This window comes from Malaclemys terrapin, chromosome 13 (assembly GCF_027887155.1).
Source record: "Malaclemys terrapin pileata isolate rMalTer1 chromosome 13, rMalTer1.hap1, whole genome shotgun sequence".
NCBI lineage: Eukaryota > Metazoa > Chordata > Testudines > Emydidae > Malaclemys > Malaclemys terrapin.
The window spans coordinates 953419-973343 of record NC_071517.1 but is presented as its reverse complement, the minus strand read 5'-3'; the positions used below and the strand labels follow the sequence as shown (position 1 = coordinate 973343).

Here is a 19925-nt window from a genome sequence, read left to right as displayed (position 1 = left end):
GACGCCTGGGCTGGGCCGAGCCAGCCCCCCGGGCAGCCCCACGGAGCGGAGCCACTGGGAGCCCCCCGGTGGGGGGCGGGGCGCCCTACAGACCCCGCCCCCGGCCACGCCCCCTGGGAGCCGGGTTCCATTCCCGGGGCCTGCGGTTCCCAGGATGCTTTGCGGCCGGCACGGGCCGGTGCCGCAAGGCATGCTGGGCCCTGTAGTCCAGCTGGGTACGGGGAGGGCGATGCGGCTGCTGCGGCTGCCCCGCGTGGGTCGGACCGGCCGGCCGGGGGGGGCACTCGCTCTGCAAGCCCCCCCCGCCCCACTGCGCACGGGGGGGGCCTCGGGCCAGCCCCCAGGCGACCGGGCCTCCGTGCACGGGGGTAGGGCCCGGCCCGGCCCGGCCCGGCCGATGGGTGCGTTGGGGGGGCGGGCCTGGGGGAGCAGGAGAGAGGGGTGCGGGGGGGAAGGTCCCAGGCAGGGAGCAGGGCAGAGGGGTGCGGTGGGGGAGGGGTGTGGGGGTGCAGGGGGGAGAGGGGTGCAGGGGGGAGCAGGGCAGAGGGGTGCAGGGGGGAGAGGGGTGCGGGGGGAGCAGGGCAGAGGGGTGCGGGGGGGAAAGGGGTGCAGGGGGGAGAGGGGTGTGGGGGAGCAGGGCAGAGGGGTGCAGGGGGGAGAGGGGTGTGGGGGAGCAGGGCAGAGGGGTGCAGGGGGGAGAGGGGTGCGGGGGGAGCAGGGCAGAGGGGTGCAGGGGGGAGAGGGGTGCGGGGGGAGCAGGGGGGAGAGGGGTGCGGGGGAGCAGGGCAGAGGGGTGCAGGGGGGAGAGGGGTGTGGGGGAGCAGGGCAGAGGGGTGCAGGGGGGAGAGGGGTGCGGGGGGAGCAGGGCAGAGGGGTGCAGGGGGGAGAGGGGTGCGGGGGGAGCAGGGGGAGAGGGGTGTGGGGGAGCAGGGCAGAGGGGTGCAGGGGGGAGAGGGGTGTGGGGGAGCAGGGCAGAGGGGTGCAGGGGGGAGAGGGGTGCGGGGGGAGCAGGGCAGAGGGGTGCAGGGGGGAGAGGGGTGCGGGGGGAGCAGGGGGGAGAGGGGTGCGGGGGAGCAGGGCAGAGGGGTGCAGGGGGGAGAGGGGTGTGGGGGAGCAGGGCAGAGGGGTGCAGGGGGGAGAGGGGTGCGGGGGGAGCAGGGCAGAGGGGTGCAGGGGGGAGAGGGGTGTGGGGGAGCAGGGCAGAGGGGTGCGGGGGGAGAGGGGTGTGGGGGAGCAGGCAGAAGGGTGCAGGTGGGGGCAGAGGGGTGCAGGGGGGAGAGGGGTGTGGGGGAGCAGGGCAGAGGGGTGCAGGCGGGGGCAGAGGGGTGCAGGCGGGGGCAGAGGGGTGCGGGAGAGCAGGGCAGAGGGGTGCGGGGGGGAAAGGGGTGCAGGGGGGAGAGGGGTGTGGGGGAGCAGGGCAGAAGGGTGCGGGGGGGAGAGGGGTGTGGGGGAGCAGGGCAGAGGGGTGTGGGGGAGCAGGGCAGAGGGGTGCAGGCGGGGGCAGAGGGGTGCGGGGGGGAGAGGGGTGCGGGGGGAGCAGGGGGGAGAGGGGTGTGGGGGAGCAGGGCAGAGGGGTGCAGGGGGGAGAGGGGTGTGGGGGAGCAGGGCAGAGGGGTGCAGGGGGGAGAGGGGTGCGGGGGGAGCAGGGCAGAGGGGTGCAGGGGGGAGAGGGGTGCGGGGGGAGCAGGGGGGAGAGGGGTGTGGGGGAGCAGGGCAGAGGGGTGCAGGGGGGAGAGGGGTGTGGGGGAGCAGGGCAGAGGGGTGCAGGGGGGAGAGGGGTGCGGGGGGAGCAGGGCAGAGGGGTGCAGGGGGGAGAGGGGTGTGGGGGAGCAGGGCAGAGGGGTGCGGGGGGGAGAGGGGTGTGGGGGAGCAGGGCAGAAGGGTGCAGGCGGGGGCAGAGGGGTGCAGGGGGAGAGGGGTGTGGGGGAGTAGGGCAGAGGGGTGCGGGGGGAGAGGGGTGTGGGGGAGCAGGCAGAAGGGTGCAGGTGGGGGCAGAGGGGTGCAGGGGGAGAGGGGTGTGGGGGAGCAGGGCAGAGGGGTGCAGGCGGGGGCAGAGGGGTGCAGGCGGGGGCAGAGGGGTGCGGGAGAGCAGGGCAGAGGGGTGCGGGGGGGAAAGGGGTGCAGGGGGGAGAGGGGTGTGGGGGAGCAGGGCAGAAGGGTGCGGGGGGGAGAGGGGTGTGGGGGAGCAGGGCAGAGGGGTGTGGGGGAGCAGGGCAGAGGGGTGCAGGCGGGGGCAGAGGGGTGCGGGGGAGCAGGGCAGAGGGGTGCGGGGGGGAAAGGGGTGCAGGGGGGAGAGGGGTGTGGAGGAGCAGGGCAGAGGGGTGCGGGGGGCAGAGGGGTGTGGGGGAGCAGGGCAGAGGGGTGCGGGGGGAGCAGGGCAGAGGGGTGCGGGGGGGAGAGGGGTGCAGGGGGAGCAGGGCAGAGAGGTGCGGGGGGGGGAGGGGTACAGGCGGGGGCAGAGGGGTGCGGGGGGGAAAGGGGTGTGGGGGAGCAGAGCAGAGGGGTGGGGGGGCAGAGGGGTGTGGGGGAGCAGGGCACAGGGGTGCAGGCGGGAGCAGAGGGGTGCGGTGGGCTGGCCCAGCCAGGCCATCCCAGACATTGCCTAGCCTGTTCCTGTCCATTCTTGTCCAAGCTGGCTGTGCTCTCCCGCCCCAGCCCCAAGCAGCTGGGGGGCCCAGCCCCACGTGGTGGATCTGCGCAGCGACACGGTGACCAGGCCCAGCGCGGCGATGAGACAGGCCATGGCCCAGGCCGAGGTGGGGGATGATGACTATGGGGAGGACCCGACAGTCAATGGTGAGGCCCGGGGGCAGTGCTGTGGTGACTGTGCCCCTTGGCTGGCCACTGATGGGCCCCTCTCCCCTGAGGCTGGGACACCCCCCACTCAGAGCCAGGGAGCCATTGAGTGGGTCACAAGCAGGGCAAGAAAGTGACAGCAGCTGTGGGGAGCCCACAATGGAACCGCACAGAGAGGAGGGGCCGGGGGAGGGCAAGGGGGCCGAGCATCAGCTTCCAGGAACAGACCCCCATGGGGCTGTGAACTCGGGCTCCCCTCCTCCACACATCAGCTGGGCGGATGCTGCCTCTGCAGGGGCTTCTGGGACTTTCGAAGTCTGGTTGTGAACAGAACAAGTGCCCAGCCCCTCCCTTCTCCTGCCAGGGCTGGGGCAGGGACGCACTGACCCCGAGCAGATCACCTGCAAGGGCAGCAGGGGTCAATGCACTGGAGGGCTCCAGTGTAACAGGAATCCCCTACTCTGTGCCCTGGTGCCTGTACCACCCCCACCCCCCCCCGAAAGGCTCACGGATTCTGTGAGCTGCCCCACTTGCTGCAGTGAGGGGCACATTGCTGCCCGTCTTGCGCTTGTTCCCAGGCCACCCCAAGTGCTAACGAAAGCCCCCCCTTCCCCCGCACACCTGTGACTCTTTCCATGCAGAGCTCCAGCGCTTGGCCGCCCAGCTCCTAGGAATGGAGGAGGCTTTGTTTGTGCCAACGTCGACCATGGCAAACCTCATTGCTGGTGAGTGCCGTGGGGTGGGCAGACAGCACCGCGCTGGGGGCTACGAGCCACCTGCAGGGCTTGGCAAGCGGCTATTGACTGCCACTGGGCTGGGAAGCGTGTGTGTCTGCCGAATTAAAGCTGCAGCCCCAGCCTCTCCCAGCAGGGAGTGCTGTGGGGAACAGGGAGCGCCGACTTTGGGGAGAGCCCCCAGCTACTCCCGCCCCAGCCTGTCCAGCAGGAGGTGCTGTGGGGAGCTGGGCAGGAGCACTGATAGTGGGGGGGGGAAGCTCCCAGCTATTTCTGTCCCAGCAGGGGGTGCTGTGGGGGGCAAGGCAAGCCCCAGTTGTTCAGGGGCAGCCTGGACTGTTTCCAGTGGCCGAGGGAGGGGGTAGCCAGTCCCTGGCCCCAGGGGCTCAGTCAACAGCTGGGTTTTGTGACAGCCGCTCCCCAAGAGAGACATCTTGGCGAAGGGGAACGCCAAAGCAGCCCCCGCTTGGTCCACAATCTGCTCCGTCTATGGGGCCAGAGCCCTGCTGCTTTGTGCCCCACACAGCTCTGCCACCCAGAACTGCTCCTGATGTGCTCCCCCCAGTCTGTCTGCCAAGGCCCCCACCCCTCCCCCTCCTGTCCCGCTTCACTGCCGCCCTCTCTTGTCCCAGTGATGTGCCACTGCCAGCGCAGGGGGGCTCAGCTGCTCGTCGGGAGGGAGGCCCATCTGCACGTCTTCGAACAGGGCGGGGTTGCTCAGGTATGCGGTGCGCATCGGCCTGGCTCGGGCACCCTCCCCCGGCTGAGGAAACCCCGGGGCACTGCCCCAGGACAGCTTTGGATGGGCTGGAATGGGTGGGTCCGGTTCTCAGCCTGTCCTGGCATGGAGGAAAGGCCAAGGAATGTACGAGGAGCATCCCCTGTCTCTGCATGGCCCCGGGGGTGTCTCACGGGATCACCACCTGGGCAGGGCCCGAATCTCCGAAACAAATCCCCATGTGGCTGCTGCGCGCGGAGCCCGAGGCCTTGCCCTGCCCCATCACTCTAACACGGAGGGGGGCAGGTATCTTTAGTGGAGGGGGTGTGGGACAGGGCCACAGGGGGGCAGCACTGCCCACGTTCTCAAGCTGCTCACAGCAGGCCTGTGGATCCTGGCTAGCTGCTGCCCCCTGTGGCCGCTCGCAGCAGCAACCATGGGGGAAAGAATTCCCTGCCAGACTTTGCCCGAGGAACTCTGTTCCCCCGCCCCGGGGTGCCCGGCTGTCCCCTGCCCCACTCCCTCGGCCTCTGCTGCTTCAGGCCTTTACCGAGGCTCAGGCTTTCCTTGGCTTGTTATTAAAGGAGCTGTCCTGGGGCTGCTTCTGTGCAAACCCAGGGCTCAGCCGCTCGCGGGGTGACACGCTCGTCAGCATCAGCCCCTGGCAGAGCTGGGCAGGAGGGCCCAGGCCATTGCGGGGAGCAGCAGGGTGCAAGTGCTGAGCCGGGAGTCCCGGGAACATCCTGGGCTGGGACAGATGGGCGGTGTGGGGTGGAGATGTAGTGGGGTATGACAGGGTGGGGCAGGGACACCTGGGTGTTATATTTGGAAGTGAGCAATGGTCAGGTGTTTCTTTCCCACGCTGGTGAACATGGCTCGCTGGGGCGGAGCATGGCTTTGGGTGCCTGCGGGCCTGCCCACACTCACCATGCTGTCCCGGGCACAGGTAGCTGGGGTCCATTCCCAGGTGCTACAGGATCTGCCAGAGGGCACCTTGGACCTCGACAAGCTGGAGTCGACAGTCCGTGCGGGCCATGGCAGCCGGTACCACCCTCGCTCAGTGCTCGTCTGCCTGGAGAACACCCACAGCTCTGCAGGGGGCCGGGTGCTCCCCCTTGCCTACCTCAGGGAGGTGCGTCTCGCAGGCCAGTGACACGAGTGTGCTGTTCTCAGCTGCCTGCCTCCTGGAGCTGGCATGAGAGGGTTCCTGGGGGGTGGCACTACCGGCCCTGGCCTCAGCCCCAAAGCGCCATCTGGGGTCCTGGTCTAGTGGTTCAAGAGCCAACTCCTGCCCTGCCTGCTAACCCCGAGCGGCTGGGCCAATTGCCCTCTGCGCCCCATATCACAGGGGTGCAGCCACCCACGCTTGCTCGGCCCCACAGGCAGGACCCTATCTGAGACCGAGGGGCTGGGCTGGGTGTTGAGGGCGGGGCGAGGCAGCAGGTTCCACAGAGCTGCAGCCTGGCGGTGGGCCCCTGAGTCCAGCCTCTGGCAGCTCTCCGGGGCTCCCCCTCCAGCTGCTTCACCATGTTCCTCCACTCCAGGTGCGCCTGCTTGCTGACCGCTACGGGCTGCACATCCACATGGACGGGGCGCGGCTGATGAACGCAGCCGTGGCCCAAGGCGTCGCCCCAGCTCAGATCACCCAGCACTGCGACTCCGTCTCCCTCTGCTTCTCCAAGGTGTGTCCGGAGACGGGGGGTGCAGGGAAGGTGACAGCACCTGGGGGCAGGTTCCCCTAGGGCCAGCTGGGAGAGGCATGAGGCAGCTCCAGGCGGAGCCCACTCTGGGCAGGCAGCTGATACCTAGGAGTGGGGGTGGGAGGCCCCTTGGGGGCTGTCTTTGACTCCCTCTCTTGGCAGTGCAGGGGCTGGGTGCCCCGGCCGGGGCGCTGGTTGCTGGGTGCAGAGAGTTCGTGGCAGAGGCCTGGCGCATGCGGAAGCTGCTTGGTGGAGGGATGCGCCAGGCAGGAGTGCTGGCGGCCGCTGCCCGCGTAGGGCTGGAGCGCATGGAGGAGACACTGCAGAGAGACCACGGCAACGCCCGCAGCTTCGCCCAAGGTGCCTGCAGGTGCCCTGCTCCCGAAGCGAGGCCGAGGTGTGGGAGAGGGTGTCAGTGCAGCAGGGCAAGGAGGCAGCGGGCTGGACCCTGCTGCACTGCCGGCAGGACCCCAGGACACATTGTCTCTGGCTCAGGGGAGCTGAGGTTGGCCCAGTTCAGTCAGGGATAACCCTGATGTCCTGGCCCCATCCTCCTCTGTGCCCCTCAGGGCACATCGCGGGAGCTCAGCCTGGGCACAGAGAGGCTGTGGTGTTTGCCTGCCCTGGGAAGGGGGTAATCCAGCTAGGGGCTCCCAGGAGGGTCAAAAGGGGAACCTGGTAGCTCCCCAGCCCCATCTCCTGTGAGCAGAGGAGGGATGGGCCCCTTCCTGTTTTACCCCAGGGGCTGCAGAGTCCCTCTGCGCCATTGGGGGCGAGCCTGGCGCTGGTACAGACGTGTGTCCTTCACCCCCAGGCGTCTGGGAACTTGGCTCACCCATCTGCTCCGTCGACCCCTCGGCTGTGGAGACCAACATGGTGCTGGTGAAGGTGGCTGTGCCCTGGCTGTCCCCTGAGAAGCTGTGTGAGCGCATGCAGGCGGTGAGCGAGGAGGAGGTGGCTGAGATGGGGCGTGCTGTCAGCGTGCGGCTGTTCCCGTGGGCCGCGCGCTCCCTGCGGGCCGTCTGGCACTGTGATGTCTCCGCACAGGACACCCAGCTGGCAGCCAACAAGCTGAAATTTGTGGCCAAGCAGTGCTGGCGGGAGCGAGGGGCTGCACCCTAGAGCAGACAGGAGGGGTGTGCCCAGACCAGACAGGAGAGCGCTCCTGCCTCTGCTGCTGGCTGGAGCCCAGGGCTGCCAAGCCAGAGCGAACATCCCAGCGCCAGCCGGGGGCCCACCCTGCCCAGCCCTCTGCTTGCCGGTCGACACTCCACCGGCCCAGCCAGAAGCCGCTCACAGCTCCAAACACGGAGCAGGCCAGTGACCCCTGTGGCCGCAGTGCTCCTGCCAGCTGACTCAGGGCCTTGGCCCCTCTTCCCACAATGCCTCTGGAGCTATCCCACAATCTAGGGTGCAGCGGGCGTGGGGGCAAGGCCGGGAGCCGCAGGCTTCCTGCCCATAGGGATGTGCGCTATGGTCCATGCACACAGGGCAGCGTGACCCAACTGCGCTAGGGTTCAAGGGACCGTGTGAGGATCTACACCCTGGAGCCTGTTGTGAGGCTGCAGGGCTGGAAGTGCTGGCGGAGCCTGCGGAGCTCGGGGCCTTTGCTGGCCCAGCAGGTTTGCACCCATTGGGCGCTGGAGCTGGCAGCCAGGTCCCCTCAGGTGCCAGCTGGGCAGCTTCCTTCAGGCACTGAATCCCGCTGTGCCTCCTGGGCGCCCGTGACCCCATGCCCCTGGATCGGCGCGGTCTGCCCGTGGGCTCTGGGCCGAGTTGAAGGTGTTGGTTATGACCCACAAAGCCCTAAATGGCCTGCCGGAGGATTGACCCTGCCCATGCTGTGCTGGGCCCCAGTGATACGCGAGGGGGTGGCTGGCAGGGCATTCCCCAGGCGGGTCTGGAGCCCCTGGAACTTGCTGTGAAGTAGCCCCCCTTGGGGGCATGCTGAGAGCCCTGGGGCACGGGGGCTTGCAGGGGAGGCTGAAGGGGGCTGCTGGGGCAGCCCACGATGGAGTCGCTGGAGTCCCTGGTTGAACACTCCTGGGCCGGCTGCAGTTGGGGGTTGATGTCGAGGTGCCTGGAGCCGTGCGGAGGCTGCTCTGCTTCCTTGCAGCTAAACAAAGAACAAGCTCCTGGCCTGGCTCAGGGGTTTGTCTGCTAAAGCTGTTTGTGCAGGGCCCCAGCTGTTCTGTGGGGAGATCCCAGCCCCAGAGCGGCCCAGTCCCTGGTGACAAGCACAACCTGAGGCGGGGCCACCTGAGCACCAGGGCCTTCAGGAGCAGCACCGCAGCGTGGCTGCAGAAATTCAGTTTCCTCAACAGGAGACGGCACGGCGCCTGGCCTCGCTCCCAGCCTGCGCTGCACGGGGGACAGGGCATGCAGAGAGGGGTTCTGGGTGATGCTCAGCTCGGCTCCTTCCCAGGGAGAGGCAGCACGTGGGACGCTCTGGGAGGGCAGACAAGGCAGGACTGCAGCAGCCCCTGGTGCAGAGGGGTGGTGGCAAGGCTGTGCCAGGCGGCAGCCAGGTCTCCAGCTCTTTCACCCCCCAGGGGTTGTGGTAGCCTGGGGCCTGGGAGTGTGGGAGGCTCCAACGACAGACAGATGCTGGCTATGGAATCAGAGGAGGCTTTTATTGGGACAGAGGCTGGGCAGAGGCAGGACAGACGGGAGGCCAGGTGCTCTGGCAGTGGGAGGGCAGCTGAAGCGTAGCAGTAGGGGGCTGTGGCAGGCTGCAAGCAGAAAAGCATCAGGCTGGGGCTGACTGCCCCTTGGCGCTGCTTCCTTCACCCCAGGCTTGACACCAGTCTGATGGGCTTCCCTGCTCTGCTCCAGGTCTTCCACAAGCCATGTCTGAGCATGGTGCAGCAGCCATCTGCCCGGTGCTCCCCCTTGTCCCCATCCTCCTCCTTGCAGCCGGCTGGCTCTGTGTGGGGAGGGTGCAGGCCCTCTCTAACAGGCTGGCCTCCATCATAGCCAGGGTCCATTGGATTGAGGGGAGCCAGCCGCCAGGCCCAGCCCCAAGAACTCAGGGAATCCAAGCTGCAGCCAGCAGCACCAGGGGGTGGAGGGACCTGCTGCCGTGGGGCTTTAGCCTCTGCCCCCTCCCCACTTCCCTCCCAGCAGCAGGGGCTGCAATGCAGGGGGCCTGCAGCTGGGTGCGTGGGGCACGGGATGGCAGAAAGGTCAGTCCCAAGGAGGCTGCAGAGCGCTGGGGGGTCCCTGCCCATCTCCCTGCGGCTCAGATGGCCACAGAGCGTGTGGCTTGCTGCAGGCTGAGGAGCCGGGCAGCGAGGAGGAGGAGGGAGCCAGCCAGTACCTCAGAGCTGAAGGAGAGCCAGGCCAGTGCCATGGACCAGCCAAAGCTGACGCGGACGTGGTCAAAGTGCTGCTGGTTGTACATGCGGACGGTCTCGGCGAAGGCCGCTCCCGAGTAGCTGATGTAGACGCTGATCCCAGTCAGAGTCAGCAGGCCTGCGAGAGGCAGAGACAACAGGGCTCGGTGCTGGTCTGGGGCCCCGACCAGGTTCACCACAGCGGCTACTGGGCCAGTCTGGTGCCGTGGCAGCAGCACAACGGGTATAGCTGTGCCCAGGCGCTTGGACCAGGGGGAACGGTTTTGGTGGCCTCACAGTGCAGCCCCCAACTCTCGCTGGTGGCCGCTCTGACCATTTGTCCGAGCCCCACCACCACCCCCAGGAAGGTAGGTTGGGAACTCACCAGCTGCTGGGGAGTCCCGGGTTCCTTCGGCACCATGCACATCAACCCCACGTCGGCCCAGAGCTCCCGGGGGGGCTGTGTGGTGCAGGGCCCTGATCCCTGCTGGCAGTGCCAGCAAACCCCAAGGCGGCGCACCCAGGAGCCACAGCGGGGGCTGCTGCTTTGCCCCCATCTCTGCTCAGGAGACTCTCGTGGCTGCAGAAAAGTGCTATTGGTGGCCACATTTGAGACATGCTGGCTTAGCTGCCCCCAGCACACCTTGCAGCTAGCCACCTGCCAAGAGGCTACAGCTACCCCGCTCCAGCCCCTTTGCATGGTGTGACGAACTGGGACTGTTCTTGCTGGGGTGTGGGAATGCTGACAGGGGAGTGTGACTAGGATGGTCTGCATTGGGGGATGGGAGTCTGCCCAAGGGAACATACCTGAGCTTGTAACATGAGAACCCAGGAGGGGGTGGGAGGTCAGGTGACTCCGGGGCCCGGGAAACTGAACAAAGGCTGTGGGAGGGGTCGCTGAGAGGGGAGTGCTGGAAGCTGGGCTGGAGAGATGGCTGGGAGGCAGAGATGGCTCTGACCCCCCAAAGGGGGGTGGGCTGGCATGCCCTGGGACCCCAAGCTGGACCTAACTGAGGGGGGCCCTGTTGTCTGTGCCTGCAAGACCTGTCTTGGACTGTATTCCTGTCATCTAATAAACCTCTGTTTTACTGGCCGGCTGAGAGTCACGTCTGCCTGTGAAGTGGGGGGTGCAGGACCCTTTGGCTTCCCCAGGACCCCGCCGGGGTGGACTCGCTGTGGGAAGCGCACGGAGGGGCAGAGGATGCTGAATGCTCCGGGAGAGACCCATGAGGGTGAAGCCATGCAAGCTTCTTGCCCTGAAGACGGTCTGCTCCGAGGGAGAGGAGGCTCCCCAAAGTCCTGACTGGCTTTGTGGGGAGCAGTTCCAGAGCATCGCCTGGGGACTCCATGACACATGGGTCCCCGTGTGCCCAGAAGCACTGACAGTTCTCCCCCAATGCACTGGGAGGGAAACTCAGCTGTCTGCAGCACAATGAGCCCTGGGATACGTCCCTGGACGTTCTGGGGCCCCCACGAGTGGCATGGCACCAGCGAGGCCGCAGCGCCTGGCGTGTGGCTTTGCAGAGCAGCTGCTGCCAGCCAGGCTAAGCGAACCTGGGGGCTCAGCCGAGGTGACTGCATGACAGAGCCTCTGTTCCTGTCTGCACTAGGGGGGAGCCCTGCCCTGCTGCAGGAGGGCGAGCAGCCCCCCGTAACAGACTGCGGTTCAGCTGCCCCAGCGATGGGGGCAGACAGGTCCTGGTGAACGAGAGGATTCCTCGCCCTGGGTCGATGCGTGGAGACAGCGCTGGGGGTGGGGGGTCAACAGCCCACGCTGCAGAACACCTGGCAGCTTTGCCTCTGCCCCCAGTACCGCGTGACTGGCTCTCCCATCGCGCAGCCGCATCCGAGGGGTGGGGGTGCCTGGGACACCCACGGGGCCTGGCCCTCTGAACACAAGCTCTAGAGAAGAGCCTGGGACCGGGGAAGAGCTGAGGTGGGATTCAAAGGGCAGAGTGAGGGAATGCAGCCGATGCTCCCCATAGCACAGAACCAGGCCACGGAGCGAATCTCGAATAATGCTCAAAGTGGCACCTAAGTTGCTCCTCTCTGGCCACTTGGCAGGTGCTGCCTGGCAGCAAATCAGTCACAGCTGAGCTGTTGACAGATGGAAGAGATTCCCTGGCCATCCCCAGTCACCCCCGGCCCCAGCTGGGTTTCAGGGTCAGGCAGGAATTGCTATGTGCTTCATAGTCCTATTGAGCGACAGGGAGCTCAGCAAACAGAAGTGGGAGGTGTCCGGGTTCCAGTGAGACCCTGTACGTCGCCCCCGGCTCTGGCGTGCCCCCCCCCACCTCGCCAGCACACAGCAGTCCTGGCTGCTCCAGGCACAGCACCACCAATGGGGTGGGGAGGAGATTTCCCAGCAGAGGCACTGATGGGGTCCGGTCCCTAGAGAGCACAGAGCAGCCAGGCCCAGGGAGAGCTGCCCCCCCACAGGTCACATGGCAGGGAGCAGCCACAGAGCATCATGGCTCTGGTCCCAAGCGTGCAATCTAGCGCTCAGCCTTGACCCCAGTGCTCTCGCCTGACGCCGCTCACTGCACAGCCCTGGGTTGTAGACCCGGCACGTTGCTGCCCTCAAAGCAAAAAGCCTCTCGGTTAGTTACTCTCCTTTGGCCGCAGAGGGGCCCGGACCAGTGCAGAATAGAATCCTGCCTCCCCTGCAGCCAGCCCTGAGATGCAACCAGCGAGGAGCAGACCCGGCCAGAACTGTCACCCCCAGCCAGCCTGGAGCGAGAGGGCCCTGGCCACTGGCACATGGGGTGGAGGAGAGACCAGGGATAGGCAGGGAGGCACAGAGATCCCAGGCCAGGGGCAAAGAGAGCCACTAACGGTGATGGGGTGAAGAGGCCACTCCTGCCCCAGGCTCTTGGCCTGCATCCGGCTCCCTCGGTCTCTGTCTCCCCCAGTGCCAGAGCAACACAGGCCCACACTGGTCTGTCTCTGCATGTCCCCCCAGGTGAGGCTGTTCCTTCCCCTCAGCAAGGAAAGGGGGGGCCCAGCCCCAACCCCCCACCTTCCCCTCAGCCAGCAGGTGCCCCTCCCTCGCCCACCATGACTCCGATGTGAGGACGGGGCCAAGGGACAATTCACAATGTGCTTAGTTTAGAGGCTGGGCAGGACTGGGCAGCTCAGAGCTCAGCCCCAACCACCGGCAGAGAACCAGGCAGCTGGCCCTGGCCCCACGCTGACCCCACGGGTGTAGCTTAGCCCTGGTAGGCAGGAGTGCAGACAGCAGGGCTTACAGACCATAAACATTCAGACTGAGCCAATCCTGCTAGACCCCAAACCAGCCCCTCCCCCACCAGGGGCCGCATGCTTCTCTCCTACTCAAGCTGAAAACCTGAACTCCCACCAGCAGGAGCCAGTCAGTGCTCAGGACTCTGGTTCTATTTGTACAGTGCCTAGCGCAAAGGGGGCCCTGCCGATCCACAACGGGGTACAGAGCAACATGCCACCACCTCTCGCAGAGCCCCTCCCCCACCCAGGGCTGCAGGGGTCCTGCCCGTTCCCCAGGGGCTGGGAACAGAGCTCCCAGGGAGCTCAGGGTCACTTGGCAGCCGTTTCCTTGGGGCAGTGTGGCTCCATGGTGGCCTGTATTGGGCAGGGGTCTGTAGCTCTCTGCTCAGGGAGCCCCCAGCCCCTGCCCTGCAGTTCTCTCCCCAGCCCCACATCCCCAGCAGCAGCAAGGAGAGAACCCAGGGCCAGAGGCAGGGCACTATCCAATCGCCTTCAGCTTCATCTGTGCCAGTGAAACCGGGACCTGTGTTGCCCCCGCGCCAGCGCGGGGCAGCAGGGCCTGGAGCTGGAACCCCTGAGCAGCGAGTGCGACGATGGGAGACGGCTGAAAACCCAGGGCAGCCTCAGCAGGTCAACAGCCCGTCCCCAGTGGCTGTGCTACCTCAGCCCCTGGGCCCCTGGCTGCTCTCGGCAGGGACCGAGCCCCCGAGAGAGAGCGTGGCCTGCACATCCCCCCCACGTTGCCCGCACCCGCCGGCCGCAGCCACTCACCTCCCAGCAGGAAGTAGCAGCCTGTGAAGAGCAGCAGCTGGCAGCTTTGTGCCAAGGAGCTGACAACGCCACAGATCCAGCCGAAGACGAGGAGGACGAGGCTGAGTGGCAGCATGACCACGAAGGCCCGGTGCATGCCTGCCAAGGACACGGTGAGATGACCTCCGGCCGCAGCACATGCTGAGACGGGAGCAGCAGCAACACAGGTCCCGGCCCTGCTCTGTGCCCACCAGGAAGGATGAGCCTCAACTATTCCAGACCTTGCACTGGGCACTGGCCCCCGTCCCAGCCCCGTCCCTTTCCCCTCCCCCCAGCCCATGGGACCCAGCACAGAGACACCTGAGTGTGGGTGTCCTGAGCAGAGGCCCCCAGCGGAGCAGCACATTGGGCACCCCTCCCCCCTGTGAGCAAGCCAGGGACAACGTCCCTCCTGGGGGCCAGGGCAACTCACAGATCAGATGCTGCAGTGAAGCGGGCACCTCTTGGGTTTCGCTCCCAAATGGGTTGATCAGTGGGATGCAGACGTTCCTGCCTGGAAAGGAGGAGAAAATAAACCAGCCCCCAGCCGGGACGTAATGGGGGTCCTCTGGCCTGTGTTATACAGGAGGCCAGACGAGACCATCCTAACGGTTTCATCTGCCTCGAATCTATGGAAGTGGGGGGGGCCCTCTATGGAGGATTTACAGCCCCCAGGGCAGGGACCCCAACATCCATGGGGATCTGCTGGGGGCCAAGCCAGGGATGGGCGTTGGGGCTAAGGGGACAATTTCACTAGTGAGTCGAAAGCTCCCCATGCAGGTGGCATTGCACAGCTCAGTGACAGCTCTCGGCAGGGAGCTCAGGGCTGGGGTACAGATGTGGGAGCTGGGGCCTCCTGCACCTGGCTGGGATGGGGGGGGGGCCTGCTGCTGTTAGTTCTGTGTTAGCCAGCGGCCCTTCTCTCTGGAGGAACTGCAGAGAGCCCCATGCACCCACCCACCCCTCAAGCCTTTATGGAGCCTTCCTGCCCCTGTGACAGCAGGAAACCCCCTCTCGTGGCATTCTCGCTGGGAGCCCCATGGACGCCTCTGCCCCAGCAGAGCTGGGAACTCCCCAGGGCAGTTCTGTACATGCCAGTCATGCCTTCGCCTGCCCCGAAGCAGGGCTCGCTCCCACCGCAGGTACTGAATTCCTTCCCTCCTGTCTGCCCCATGCCCTGAGAGCAGCTGCAGGCCTGGGTTCTGGGTTCTGGTCCCGAAGCCACAGGCCCTGTCTGAGGCTGAGCCAGAGCTCTGTGCCCACCACAGGAGGCGCTAACAGGAAGATGGGGTCCCCATGCAGCCAATCCCCGGGCACCAGACCCCCCTGGGTGGCAGGGCACAGCTCCCAGGCAAGGCATGGCTCCTGCAGGAGAGCTCAGTACAAACCCAGCACCTGCAAGTGTGTCTGTGGAGAATGTAGTGTCAGGCTCCAGCCGCTGAAGTGGCACATTGAGAAGCAGAAACTCCAGCCGCCAGGACCCCACAGAGCAGCAGTGCCTGGGAGCGGAAAACGCTGCACCACATGGGACAGTCGTTAATGATCCTCTCAGGCCCCCCCCTGAGAAGCAGCTGCCAATAACAAGACCCCAGGCACAGGGCCAATTCCCACAGGCCCTCGGCTCTGCAGGGAGGTCTGGCCTGGGGCCCGTTGGAATGAAAGGCAGCACGAAGGGGCCCTCTGACCTGCCTGGTTTGGGGCACAGCGCCCTGCAAACCGACAGGAGCCCTGGGGGGGAGGGGAACAGGGAAAGGCTCCAGTTAGCAGCAGCCCCTGTGACAGCGCCTGCTCCGGGGACAGCAATGAGACACCAAGGAATTGCAATGCAAGATCTGCGAACCAGCAGTGCAGCAAAGCGCTGGCTCCGCTGGGCTGTTCTAACCAGCCACCCTCACCAGTGGGGGCTGCTCCTGCCAGCCCACCCCCCTCCAATCCTGGCAAGCAGTGGGAGAGATCTTCCCCTGGGCACAGCCCCTCCCCACATCCCCTGCCAGGCTCCATGCCCCCAGGAGCAACCGAGACCGGGACATTACAACTGGAGAGGTCCCAGCAGCTGGTCACTTCCCTTCCTAGGGCCCAAGAGGGGAGGGATAGCTCAGTGGTTTGAGCATTGGCCTGCTAAACCCAGGGTTGTGAGTTCAATCCCTGAGGGGGCCACTTGGGGATCTGGCGCAAAATCAGTACTTGGTCCTGCTAGTGAAGGCAGGGGGCTGGACTCGATGACCTTTCAAGGTCCCTTCCAGTTCTAGGAGATGGGATATCTCCATTAATTTATTTAAGAGAGGACAGCCTCCCAGGCCTGGGCTCAGCCCCTCTAGCCAAGCGCTTAGCTGCCCGCCCATCACCACAGGCCAGCAGGTGCGCCAGGAGCAGGACACGGTGAGGGGCCCAAGGTCACCAGGGCTGTGGTGGGAGCAGAGAATCCAGGCTCCAGTCCCGGCTGGGGTCTGAACTACTGGGGAGCAAAGCGCTGGAAGGGGGGGCAGCGACTAACCCAGATAATTATCAGCAATTAATCCAGCTGCTGCTGCCCCCTGGGCCAGGCTCAGGGCAGGAGATGCCGGCGCGGGGGACACCGGCTGCGCGCTGCCCCCGGCGCCGGAGCCAGGAACGGCCTGGCTGGACGTGGTTTCTATCCTGCACAGGGTTACAGTGGCTCTCAGCCGCCCTCCCCCCGGAACCAGGCGCCCCGGGTAGCTCCTCACCTCTCCCCGCAGGACCCCGGACCGCAGACGCGCACGGAAACCGCGGGGCGAACCGCGTTCTGCGGCCCTGCGCAGGGGGCTTCCCGGACAGGGGTGGCGGGAGGGGAGCGCAGCAGGGAGCTCCCCGCGTGTCTGCTCCGCAGCTGCTCACAGCGGGGCCGGGGAGCCAAGGGGGGGCGGGAAGAAGCCGAGCCCCCCCCCCCCCCGCCCAGCTGGCACTGAAGGGCGAGGCAGGTTCGCTGCACACACACCCCGGGGTGCCGGGAGCGCACGGGCGCGGGGGTTCAGGGTCACTGCTCCAGGGGAAGCTCACGGCAGCGCCGGCCCCCGGCTGCCTCAACGCCCGGAGGCGCGGGAGCCCGGGAGGATGCTGATGAAGCGGCGATAAATGGGGGGCCCGGTCGGGAACCCGGGCTGGCGGGATGTGGGTGCCCGACCCGACGGCGGGGTCCCGGCGCCCGTTACCTTCGCAGACCCGCCAGAGCCCGGAGTGGGAGCTGAGCGGCTCCGGGTCCCCCGCCGGCTCCACCCGCAGCAGGTACCAATAGTCCGACCCGATGGCCACGGCCAGGAGCCCGAAGCTGAGGATTCCGCTGAGCGCAGCGCCCAGGCACAGGGCGCCCGCGGGCACCGCGCCTCGCCCCATCCCCGCCCCGCCCCGCCCGGCCTCGCTGCTGCCGCCTGCGCCGCCGGACCAGCCGCGCCGCCCCTCACCCAGCCTCCGGCCGCACAGCCCGGGTGCTTTGGGGAGCAGGGGTCCGTGCGCCCCCCTCCGGCGTCCTGGAGCCTGGCACCGCGGCTCCCCCGGCAGGGTCGCTGTGCCCGCCCTCCCCGGCCGTGGGCTCGCACTTGGGCCGGGCAGGGCCGTGCAGACCGGGGGGCGCTGACCCTGGGCGCAGCCTAAGCCAAGCGCTTCGCACCCCCGAAGCCGATGCCCGCTCGAAGGCTGTGATGCCCCGCGGGAAAGGGCCCCTCGGCTCGGCTCCGCGGGCTGCGACCCTTGGCCCCGGTTCACGGGACCCCGCGCGAGGCGCACGTGCTGTGGACACGGGACCCCCCGCCGTAGGCATGGAGCGCCCGGACTGCGGGCTCCGGCGGGTGCCCATCCCTCCGCATCGGGCCTGGGCGCGGCGCTGCCGGCCGCTCTCCCCGGGCCGGAGCTGGGGGAGCCGCAGAAAGGGGCCTTGGCGCCCCTTTCCCCGCGGGCCGGAGCTGGAACGGCTGCCAGCGCTCTGCTGTTTGGGGGTGTGTGGGGGGAACAGCCAGTCGGACCGGCAGCCCCATCTTAAGAGTTGATGACAGTACCGGAGCCTCCTGGATATGATCCCCTGCAGCCCCATCTCCACTGCCTTGGGGCCCCCAGAGACAGCCCCATCTCCACTGCCTTGGGGGCCCCCAGAGACAGCCCCATCTCCACTGCCTTGGGGCCCCCAGAGACAGCCCCATCTCCACTGCCTTGGGGCCCCCAGAGACAGCCCCAGGTTTACAATGGCGCCAGTGGCTCCATGGAGCCGGGCCCATGCACAGAAGGGGACCCAGCCTGCTCCATTTGCACTGTGCCCTGAGCCCCCACTGGATCCCCCCGCCCACCACTTGCTCCTCTGGGCCAGACGACTGTCTGGCCAAGGGCTCCTCTCTGCCCCCCGACTCCACGCGCCAGCTCCTCTCTGCCCCCACCTCCGGCTCCAGGCAGTCTCTGCTTCCACCCCCCAAGGGACTCCAGCCTGTCTCCCTGGAGCTGAGCCAGGTCTCCCCTGGCGCAGAAGCTTGGCTAGTCTCAGCCAGGTGGGGGGAGCACAGTGGCCGGGAGCTTGGCTGGGCCCCTCCAGGCAAGCGTGTCTTGCGGGCTCCCGGACGGGGCAGGTCCTGGCCTGGCTGATTGCGCCACTGCCGAGGCGCCGGAGCGATTCCTGGCCCTGGCTGCGCTGCCAGCTCACCCTGGCAGTCGCCTCCCAGCAGGGCCGGTGAGTGCGTCCGGGAGGCAGGGCTTGGGGGAGTGGGTCTGTGGGGCGCATGGGGGGGTGCTGGGCTGTGAAGGGGCGGGGAGGATCTGTGTGTGTTGGGGCACTAGGGAGTGGGGGTTCTATGTGGGGTGCTGGGCAGTTGTGGTGGGGCGTGGGCAGGGTGGTGTGCAGGGCGCTGTGCATTTGTGGGTGGGTCGGGGGGGCTCTGGCCATAGGGAGTCAGGGGGTGCTGGACGTCAGGGGGTGGCTGTGTGGCACGGCCCAGGCCCACTCCCAAGGGGAAGGGGCATGGTGGCAGCACAGGGCCGGGCAAGCCACTGTGTGTCTGGCAATAGTGCCCTCGCACTGGGCTGGGCGGAGCCGCCCCTGCCATGCCGTGCCCCATTGCCTCTGGCTGGCCCCTTGCTCCGGGGACTGACCCCCCCCACGCCATGCTCCACTGCCTCCATGGGGGCCCACAAATATGTTTGGCACCAGGCCTACAAAAGGTTAATCTGGCCCTGCCCAGAGATGCTGCCCCAGTCTTCTCTGGGAACAGCTCCATGGGGTTGGGGGATCCCTATTATCACCTGTTCCAGGGTAGAGGTGATGGTGAGTGGTGTAAGAGGCTGGGGGTCCCCACAAGTGGGTAGGATCTCACACAGGGGGTGGGCCCAGTCTCTCCTGCCCCATGACAAGAACAGGAGGGGAGGGGCTAAGGGGACAGACAAAGCAGCAGGTGGTGCTCTCAGGCCAGGTGCAGTCCTGGCAGCAGGAGGGGCAGGGCACTTCCTGGCGTTGCTGGGAGCGGCTGTGCACAGTAGCCTGGGCAATATCTCTGGTCTTTGGCAAGGCCACATTTGCTCCTCCCCTTTGGGGCTCCTGCAGGGGATAGAGCCTTGTGCATGAAGAATACATGATAGAGAAACTAGCCATGGGCTGCAGGGACAGGCACTGCGGGGTGTTGGACCCACAGGGATGGGCAGTCAAGGGGTCGGTGTTGAGGGTGCGTTGGTGCAAAGAGGGCAGTAACCCAAGGAGGAGATGGGTTGACACATTCTGGCCTGGGCACTACTAATTCCAGGGGGAGCGATGGATGTAGCCAGTGCTGACGTGGGCGGTAGTACAAGGCACTGCGGGGACAGCAGCGTGCGGGGGACAGGGTCCTAGTCACACAAACTCCCTGCTCCTGCCATGGCCCCCTGTCATCAGGGAATCAAACAGTCCTCATGGTGAAACTGCCAGTGATTGTCAGGAGAGTGGTGGCACGAGGCTCCCAGGCCGGAGGAAGCACTGCACCCAGCTGGAGCCTCATGCAGGTGGGGCGTAAACCAAACAAAATAGCCAGATCTGGGGCGGCGGGGCCCCAGTACCCCCCCCGCTGACCAGAGCAGGCTCTAATCTACTGTGAACTAGAGTCCTACACGCATCGAGGCTTCACTCAGCTCACCTGAGAAGAGAGGGGGCAAAGGTAACATTATTCACCTTTCCACCAGGAAGCAACAGGAGCTGGTTTGGGCCCTGGAGCAAGTTAGAGCAGCCCCATGGTTGCCTATACCAGGTGATCACCGGAGCACAGCACATGCCAGCCACACCCCTCCCATATCCTATGCAGGGGGGGAGGGGAGAAGCAGGTGACACCGTCTGCTATACCAGCCTTGTACCGCTGAGGCCTTGCCATACGCCAAGGAAATCCCCAGTGGCCACTTTAGTGCAGCTTTAAGTCCCCTTTGCTGTCCTGCAGCAGCAGAGTAGGGACTTGACCTGGTGCTCTGTGGGCAGTTACCTAACGGCTAGGCCTCCTGCAGAGTGCTGGGTACGGGTTCTGCCACTACTGCCAGCAATGGGAAATCTCTTCGCTCCGCCGCTAGAGCTCTGTGGTTCTGGAGGAGATGGAGCAGTTGATTTATACAGTAATAGTGTCTTGCCTGCACTCATGGATTTATGACAAGGCCATTTCCC

The 19925-nt window shown here is 66.6% G+C and overlaps 2 protein-coding genes across 3 annotated transcripts; one reads left to right on the top strand and one right to left on the bottom strand.

Moving 5' to 3' along the window:
* The first annotated feature begins 231 nt into the window (after positions 1–231).
* On the top strand, positions 232–8468 carry LOC128848166 (uncharacterized). Of its 2 annotated transcripts, none has more exons than XM_054047979.1 (8): positions 232–368; positions 2633–2796; positions 3438–3521; positions 4163–4251; positions 5195–5380; positions 5793–5930; positions 6116–6308; positions 6763–8468. In XM_054047979.1, the coding sequence occupies exons 2-8, from the start codon at positions 2730–2732 to the stop codon at positions 7068–7070; spliced, it is 1065 nt and encodes a 354-aa protein (XP_053903954.1). In that variant the 5' UTR covers positions 232–368; positions 2633–2729; the 3' UTR covers positions 7071–8468. The 2 variants fall into 2 exon arrangements, with proteins under 2 accessions (XP_053903954.1, XP_053903955.1); XM_054047980.1 differs by lacking the exon at positions 232–368 and adding an exon at positions 384–401.
* A 94-nt stretch (positions 8469–8562) lies between these two features.
* Positions 8563–17126, bottom strand: TMEM235 (transmembrane protein 235). Its single transcript, XM_054047577.1, has 5 exons — positions 17057–17126; positions 16486–16656; positions 13749–13829; positions 13298–13435; positions 8563–9422 (listed from the first exon to the last, which is right to left on the bottom strand). Exons 1-5 carry the CDS (start codon positions 17124–17126, stop codon positions 9190–9192), a joined length of 693 nt encoding a protein of 230 aa, XP_053903552.1. The 3' UTR covers positions 8563–9189.
* Positions 17127–19925: the final 2799 nt, after the last annotated feature.